Consider the following 9403-nt stretch of genomic DNA (forward strand, 5'->3'; position numbering starts at 1 on the left):
AGAGTGTGGTTAGGGGGGAGGGGAAGAGGGGTGGCTAGAGGGGGAGGGGAAGAGTGGAGGGAATGGTGAAGAAGGGTAGGGGGACAGAAAGAGGGAGAGGTGAAGGGGAAGGCAAATTGGCGGAGGGGAAGGCAAAATCGGGGGAGGGGAAGGCAAAGTGGGGGAGGGGAAGGCAAAGTGGGGGAGGGGAAGGCAAAGTGGGGGAGGGGATGAAAGAGAAAAGGAAAGAGGAAGAAGGGGACTGGGAGACAGGAGGAGAAGGATATAGGGGAAGAGAGTGAGATGGAGAGAGTGGCAGGGGACAAGAAGTGGGAGAGGAGGAACAAGAAAGAGGGCATGGGGGACCAGGGGATGGGGAGATGAGCAGAGGGAGAGAGGGACGAGGGGAGAAGGATAAGAGGGAGAGGGACACCGGGGGACAGGGGGAGAGTGAGGGTGCGAGGGACAGTGACTGAGTGGGAGAGAGGCACAGTGGGGAGAGGAGGAACATCTCCGAACGAGTGAATGAAGTCATATTACACTTCCTTGTTTACATTATTCAACTGGAGAACAGCAGTGGACACTTACCAGACTCCTTGCAAATTTTTGGTGGCAGCTCACTGCTAGTAGACGTGTCCCACTGCGGTGTCAGGTGGCCGTTTTCGGGAAACATCACGGAGCCCTCGGTCACAGGTCGTGGTGGCAATATCCGGGATTCCTCCAGAACCGTCTGAGCTAATGCTGCACAGAAAGATTTTTATGTAAATGGCTCTGTGTTAAAATTTGACTTGATACATCCTCAGTCTAGTGAAACATGTTGTATTAACATTGGAAGACAACATCTGCAACATACTGTAGAAATTTAAATTTTCACTAAATCACAATAAAATAAAAAGAAGGGCACAGCAACATAAGCAAACTGAATCAGGTGATGCTGAAAGAATCAATTAGGAAATAAGACACTAAAAGTAGCAGATGGTTTTGCTGTTTGTGTAGCAAAATAAGTGACAGTGGCAAAAGTGGAGAGGATATAAAATGCAGACTGGCAATGACAAGAAGACTGTTTCTGAAAATGAGAAGTTTGCTAACACCGACTGTAAATACCTTCAGGAAGTCTTTCCCGAAGGTATTTGCACCGAGGGTATACTCGAACAGAAGGAAATGTGTACGATACACAGATAAGACAGGAAGACAATACAAGCTTTATCTACTCTGCTATTCACGCTTACGTGCCCGGCAGAAGGTTCGTCTACACACCTTCGGGCTATTCCCCTAGCTCTCCACTCTAGAACAGCACGTGGGAAATATGAATATCTAAAATCTTCCTTCTGAATTCTGATTTTGCTTTATTTATTACAATGATAATTTCCCCCTGTGTAAGTGAGCATCAAAAAAATATTTGGCATTTGGAGGAAAAGTTGGTGTTTGAAATTTCATGAAAAGATCTCACTGAAATGAAAACAGCCTTCGTTTTAATGATTGCCATCCCAATTCGCACAAAATACTTGTGATATCCTGCACCGTATTTCTCAACAGTACAAAATGATGTGACCTCCACAGATCCTACCTGGTACAGACCCCATACTCTGTGTGTGTGTGTGTGTGTGTGTGTGTGTGTGTGTGTGTGTGTGCGTGTGTGTGTGCGCGCGCGCGCGTTGGGGGGAGGGGGGCCTGTGCAGTATAGACTAGCTCGGGGAGCTCCATCAAACCAGTCTTTGGACCGCAGGCCAACACCAGGTAAGTCTCTAACAGTCCCGACCTAAGCCGACGACAGGCCACAGGCGACGGTGAGGAGATGTTCTGTGCTCAGCTAACTTTTACGCCAGTTTTTCTGACAACAGGATCGGACACAGTTATCGACTGGAGAGGAGCAGTTGGGACAGACAGCTTTTACTGAAGAGCCGTTCAGCTGTTGCAACTTGCTCCGCATTACGAGCCTCACCTACCGGGAAGGCCGCCGTTACCCTTATCACGAGGGGGGAGCGGGTGCAAAAGGGTAGCAGTCCGTCGACTGTCGGCAGTTCGCGGCACCCCTCGGGCCGCGTTCACAGTGGCACCGGCAACGGGCGCCAGACACCCTCGCCCGAGATCACCCGATAACATCTCCTATAGATCGGTCTAGGTGTGATTTCTAATAAAGCTGCAAGTTCAATCCACAGATTCTGAGCTACATCCTGATTAACATATGTTTCATCCTCAGGAAGCCACAAATTCCTTCTTTCTCAGAGTAAACTTACCAGTTTCTCAAAGTCCAGATGTCATACGTGAAAATGTCGTTCATAAGATACCGATCTCAATTTTACCGACTGTTGTACAAAGACTGTACATTTTGGCCACGAGATCGGCTGCATTCTGACTGCACACGTAATGGTACAGAGATTAGAAGAGACAGGCCGACGTCGGAATCCGCATGTCGTACCACAGTCAACGCGGCCCGAGGGAATTACGAGATGGGACGGAAAGGAACACCACAGGCTCCCAGTATGTTATTCAACAAGTGTAGAGGCCGGGAGCAGGGTGCAACCGACTGCAGACAGTGGTGCACTTCGGAACTGACGGGCTACGAGATCGTACTCAGACTGTTCCGACGACTGGCAGAGGAGGTCGACAAGACCACCTCACCTGTCGAGTTTAGATGGAGTTCACAGTCTGATATCACTGTCAACAGAACTGACTGCAGCCACCCTTTCCCAGTCAGCCGGAAGTCTCAAACCGGAGACTTTGAAACCTGTGTGAAGGGCTGCGAAGTGACTTTGTACAGTTCTGCTGTAGGACTTAGAAACGTGAAGCCTCCGCCGCGTAGGTCAAATGTACACTACACGTCAGAGGCTGCTACTCAGGTAACTGATTGAATGTGTGATGCACGGAACGGTTTTTCAGATTATGCAACTCTACACCCGGCTCATATAAAGATAGCTTTATGAGACCATGAAGTATCTGTGTAAGATCCAAAGAAGTGCTTCCCACAAGCTCCGATATTAAAACCCTTGTGATCGACTGTAGAAGCATTCGGTACAATTTGACAGTTTGAAGCACTCCAGTGGAGTGGAGCAAATCAATGGAGCTCACATAATACTAGGTACAGAAAGTCGGTTGAAAACCAAAACTAATAGCAGTGAGATATTTTGGGAGAAATTAAGTATATATCGAGGGTAATGAAAATGGAAGTACTGTATGTACCACAGGGGACAAGAAACTCAAAACCACTGAGATGGAAATTGAAGCTGAAGGTGAGATTGTTTGCACAAAACTCAATACTGAGGATTGGAATAAACTTATAACCGCATCTATCTATCGACCACCAGATTTGCCTCTAGATGTACCTAAGAAGTTGAGAGCGACCCTCGAGTTCACTAGAACATAAGTTCTCCAATTGTACTGTCACCACTCGAGAAGATGTACAACAGTAGAGCGGGAAAATCTCAGTTTTCTAAGTGGTGGGTACTGCAAGACATCCTGTAAAACATTACTAAATGTCTTCTTCAAATACTATCTACAACAGACACCTCAGAATTGCACACCTCTTTGAGGATATCCACAGTGAAACTGGTATCAGTGACTGTGAGGTAACTGCAGCAACAATGATTATGGAAGTACAAAGGGCAGGTAAAAGAGTAGAAAGAAATAGATGTTCAGTAAATCAGCTTAACAGGCAGTAGTGTCATATCTCAATGAGCAACTTGAAACATTTAACTCCGGGCAGTTGCATGTAGAACTGTGGCTCAGGTTTAAAAGACTAGCCGAGCATACATTGGACAGATATATACCGAGCATAAAGGGAGAGACCCTCCACAGTATACAGTCACACCAAAAGAAACAGAGATTAATGCATAGTAGGTATAAAACAAAGCATAAGGCTCTGCATGGAAAGATGCTGAATCAAACGTGTTTGACTATCAAAAGAGTGCAATGCTTGAAGTCTTCAATGACTACCATAGCAGCATCTTACGAAAGAACTCTCATAAAACCCAAAGACATTCTGGTCATATGTAAAGGCTGTTGGTGTCAGCAAAATTAGTGTCTAGATACTAGCGGATCACACAGGAACAGAAATTAAATGTGGCACAGCAGGAGGAGGACTCACGAACTCTGTTTTCAAATGTTTTGTTGCTAAGAAAGACACAGATGTACCGCCCCACATTTACTTCTCGTAACACAGCAAACACGTGTGATAAGTACTGGCGTCAGTGGTATTCAGAAGAAAGCGCAGGTCACACCCATCTAGAAGATGGGTAGCAGAAGTAATCTCCATAATTACTGTGCAATCACATTTATGTCCATCCTAGAAGATGGCCCGAGGTATTTTGAACAGAGTTACCGAGAGTGCAATTGTATGGCGCATCAAAGAAAATTAGAGATTTTCTCAGTGGGAAGGATGTAACACATTTGGGGAGGATGTGACACATTATCTCGTACATACGTAGAGTTGTTGACAGTTGTAGAAGTGATTTCAGATGTGCTCCAGGGAATTCTGATGGAATGCTTCTGCCCACAATTTGTCAAACAATATTAAAAAATAACCTTAGACTTGTTGCAGCTGATGTAGTTATCTGTCAAAAGTACCACCTGAAAAAGTTGCACAAATGTTCAGTTAGGTCTTGTTAAGATTTCAAAGTGGTACAAAGATTGCCAACCTGTTTTAAATGTTCATAAACACAAAATTGTGCATGTCACAGGATGAAAACACACAGTACCCCATAACCACAACATCAGTCAGTTATTGTTGGAATCAGTCAACTTATACAAATACCTGAGTATAATCATTTGCAAACAAAGGTACAAGACTTCAGTTTATCAGTAGAATACTGGAAAAATCCCATCAGCTTATAAAGGAGACTGCTTACAAAACACTCGTCCAACCCATCTGAGAACAGTGCTCAAGTACGTGGGACCCGTGCCAAACAGAAATAACGAGGGATATCAAACATGTACAGAGAAGGGCCTAGCAAATGGTTACAGGATTGCTCGACTAAAGGGAGATAGTCACGGAAATGCTGAAAAAAAGACACTGGAAGATTCTTTCAAAATGTACAAAGAAATATCCTGTGAAAGCCTACTCACAGAGCTTCGAGGAGCAAAAAATCTAGAAGTATTTTTAAGCTCCTATGTATCACTTCTATAGAGCTCGTGAGGACGAAATTAGACTAAGTACAGTGCACACATATGTTTATGTAGTCATTCTCCCACTCTTTACACAATATTGGGAAGCATAAAAACGCTAGCATTTGGTACTGTGTTAAGTATCCTCTGCCACGCACTTCAGTAGTTTCCAGTGTACATATGCAGATGTAAACATACTGGCAAGAGACACAATTAGTTCTAACCCTGTAGGCTACACGACTAATGTGTGTGATCGTGAACTGAATAGTGCCGGCTCACTGCTGACTTATTAGTAGGTCCGTGTAGTCTGTAAATCAATATTCAAGGGATCTACCTTACAAATAATAGCGCCACAGCTTGTAAGCACAGTGTTAATATCTCCAGTGAATAGTGCAACATAGTCAGTAATTTTAGTTTCACAAAATACTGACCAAATAAATCTTATTAATTACACCCAGTTGCAAATCCTGAAGCACTAGTTTGGTCAGATCATATCAATTTCCGATTACACAAATTGATTCTAAAATAGTAGAGAGCTTACGTTTAGCAATTCTGTGTAAAGCTTCTCGCTTGAAATGGAGCACATTTTACACAGACTAGAGTCCTTGAATACGCGATAATGAGAGCACTTAGTAACTTTTGACAAACTTTAAGCGTAATTTCAAATGTGTTCTGAAGTTTTCCTCACTATGTGCTTCATGTCAAATATCTGCCACATTGACTCGTTTGTGAAGTGATAGCTCTACGACAGATTGACATCAGATATATGGGCGTATAATTATCTGCAATGACTTTTCTTTAAGTATATTCAAAAAATTAGTAGATAGTAGCATAATCGAGGAAGAGGTGACTTTTTTCTGTTCAAAGTAATGCATTTGCTCTTAGCTTTAGTATCTAGCTAACTACGAAGGTCACTCTAGAAGATAGGCACACTATTTTTGTACAACTACAGTTTTCATTCTGCATGTGTGAAAGTTTTACAGTGTGTAGGTACACTCTGCCTGCTTGTTTTCAAACTTAGTTCAACCTGTTCCTGTGAGTAGCACCGTCACAGCATGTCTTCAAGATAGCAGCTACACTTGATGTTAGTCAGAAGCAACGTGCTGTCACAGAATTCCTGTGCAGTGAAAACGAGACAGTGGGAAACATCCAGAAGAGACTGAAAAAGATGTACGGAGAGGCTGCTGTCGATCGCAGTACAGTTAGTCAGTGGGCAAGCAGGTTACGTGATGAAAGCGGGCACGGCAATATTGAGGGTTGTCCTCGCAGCGACAGGCCTCGTACTGCACACACTCCAAACAATGTACAGAGAGTTAACGAATTGGTGACTGCTGACAGACGCATCACAGTGAATTAATTGTCACGCTACGTTGGGATAGTGGAAGGAAGTGTTTGCAGACTACTGAAAGCGTTGGCGTTAAAAAAAGTTTGTGCCAGGTGGGTTCCCAGGATGTTGACAGTGGCTCACAAAGAAACAAGAAAAACAGTATACAGCGAACTTTTGGAACATTACGAGAATGGTGGAGATGAATTTCTTGGAAGAACTGTGACAGGTGATGAAACATGGTTCCATCATTTTTCACCAGAGACCATCAATGGAGTGGCATCATGCAAATTCACTCAAGAAAAAAAAATTTCAAAACCACACCTTCTGCTGGAAAAGTTATGGCTACAGCGTGTTTCGGTTCTGAAGGACTCTTGCTTGTGGATATCGTGCCAAGTGGAACCACCATAAATTCTGATGCGTATGTGACGACACTGAAGAAACTTCAAGCTCGACTGAGTCATGTTCGAGCACATTGGCAAAAGCAGGATGTTTTGCTGTTGCACGACAATGCACGGCCACATGTCATCAAAAAACCATGGAAGCAATCACAAAACTCGGATGGGCCACACTGAAACACCCGCCTTACAGTCCTCACCTGGCTCCATGTGACTATCATCTCTGGGAAATTGAAAGACTCTCTTTGTGGAACAAGGTTTGAAGATGATGACTCCCTTGTGCATGCTGCCGAACAGTGGCTCCAACAGGTTGGTCCAGAATTTTACCGTGCGGGTATACAGTCGCTGGTTCCAAGATGGCGTAAGGCAGTTGAGAGGGATGGAAATTATGTGGAGAAATGAAAATATTGCCCCTAAAGGATGTATCTACACACTGTAAAACTCTCAAGCATGTAGAATAAAACATAGATTTTTTAAAAAATAGTGTGCATTTCTTTTGGAGTGACCCTCGTATAAATAAAGTTTAGACAAGTAGTTCCTAGCAGCTAATGCTCTTTGTTAATATACACCTTGATTCATTCTACATCACTGAAGTTCACAGAATTTATATAACAAAATAAACATTGGACTGTATTTTGTATGGTGACCTTCATTCACCAGACACTTGTTGCACCTCAAGTGGATGAAGAGTCACAACAAACAATTAAGGCAGGTTCTGTAATTTGTAACAACGTAATTCACATAGTGATACTTAGCAAATACGATTTTCTGAAAAACCATGAAGTAACATGCGTCACTCATGTCCTATTAGAATGTCTGACAAAAAGAATTTGCACTTCCTGAGTACATAATGTCATCCCACACCACTATATGATTTTCATAACACAACAGATCCTCTAATAAGCAGGCCCACCACAAAGAAGAATATACAAGGTTGTGCGTCACTCATGTCCTATTAGAATGTCTGACAAAAAGAATTTGCACTTCCTGAGTACATAATGTCATCCCACACCACTATATGATTTTCATAACACAACAGATCCTCTAATAAGCAGGCCCACCACAAAGAAGAATATACAAGGTTGTGGACAAAATCGAGAAAGCAATTGTCAAAAACTAAACAGGCACATCAGATTAACAATAAGCAATCTCTAGATTACATTCAAGTTTGTGCCTTTGTTGCTAGTTTCATACCTTCATTTTAGCCTAACACATGGCCAATATGAGTCCCAGGTTGGCGATAGCCAACTGTCACGACATATTACAGACTTCTTTTGGTAATGCAGACTGTAAAAATGCTAATGCTTCATTAGTAATATTTAATATCTGCTGTTAATCTTCAATTAATGTAATTTGAAGGTTTAACTTACAATAATGTAGGTGGTATTTTCAGCATTTGACACGCTTCGTATCTCGAAATCAAAAAGTTATGATGAAAGACTCAATGTCCCCTATATTTGGAATGAAAATTTTGAAACAAAAACCAAATAACTTGTTGATAAAATAAACATTATGTATACATTACACTTGATATATTAAATGCTCAAAACCACAAGTGAGCAGTAACACTGTTACATTACGAATTATTGCACGCTGGGCAGCAAATTTGTTCATCAGCTGTAACAAACAGGACCTGCAAGATCTCTGAAAACACTTCACTGTATTTCAGTTTCTTAACTACCTGTAATTTCTTAACTCACATATTTTCTCCATAGCAGTTTCAAGCGGCCTTTCCATTTAGGTAAAACCAAGTAATTGAAATAAATTGTGTACGCTGACCACTGGGCTGATGAATTCTTTCAAATGTAAGACAATGTCTCTAGGTCACAGTGTATCGAAAAATTTTCAGATGACTTAATACAGTGGGTTCTATGGCAAAATGTGAATAATAAAATGACATCTCGAAATGATACTATACCGATAGTCTACCAAAATATTAGTGACAAAAAAGGTAAATATTATGAAGCTAAACATTTGTTATGTCACCTTGAATTTCACCTTGGTGTTGCCTCTCATTATTTCTACATCTACTATCATCACTGTCACTACTGTCATCATCTGCACCGCTGTCATCCTCGTCGTCATCATCCTCTTCGTCGTCGTCATCGAATGACAGGTCGGCAAAAGTTTGTTTCAAAATACTTCGAAGCTGTAGCACAAATAAAAAACAAAACAGTGTTAGACACAACATTAAACCATATTTCCGCAATCTTTCTATCCACTGTGTCATAATTAACATTTCGAAACTACCCGTTGCTAACCTCTTCATTTCTTCTACGCTGCTCTTCCGCTGCCTCTTGTTCCAGATGTTCATTGTCCTGTTCTATTTGAATCGTGTCCATTCCTCTAAAAAGACTCAAGCCCACGTCCTCATAGTCCCCCATTTGCATTATCTATCTACGTACTGTTTTTCCTCGCACAGTTACACTACCGGCTTCACAAGATCTCCCGCCCCAAACCAAACATAAACAACAACCAATCCCTGATGCCTCCTGCACTGACGCTAGTCCAGCGATTTAACATTTCGATAGCAAATACACCAAAGATATTCCACAAAACGAAATTGAACTGTTTTAAGGGCCCTCCCATCATAGCTAAAGTA

The 9403-nt window shown here is 42.3% G+C and overlaps 1 protein-coding gene across 1 annotated transcript in view; it reads right to left on the reverse strand.

Moving 5' to 3' along the window:
* Nucleotides 1-9185, reverse strand: part of LOC124718782 (plectin-like) — a 239827-nt gene extending 230642 nt beyond the window's left edge. Inside the window, exons 1-3 of the mRNA XM_047244391.1 lie at nt 9063-9185; nt 8944-8950; nt 568-720 (exon numbers count right to left, since the gene is read on the reverse strand). Coding sequence (XP_047100347.1) covers nt 568-720; nt 8944-8950; nt 9063-9185 — 283 coding nt within the window. The remainder of the gene's footprint in view (nt 1-567; nt 721-8943; nt 8951-9062) is intronic.
* Nucleotides 9186-9403: the final 218 nt, after the last annotated feature.

The sequence above is a fragment of the Schistocerca piceifrons genome, chromosome 10, assembly GCF_021461385.2.
Source record: "Schistocerca piceifrons isolate TAMUIC-IGC-003096 chromosome 10, iqSchPice1.1, whole genome shotgun sequence".
Classification (NCBI taxonomy): Eukaryota; Metazoa; Arthropoda; class Insecta; order Orthoptera; family Acrididae; genus Schistocerca; species Schistocerca piceifrons.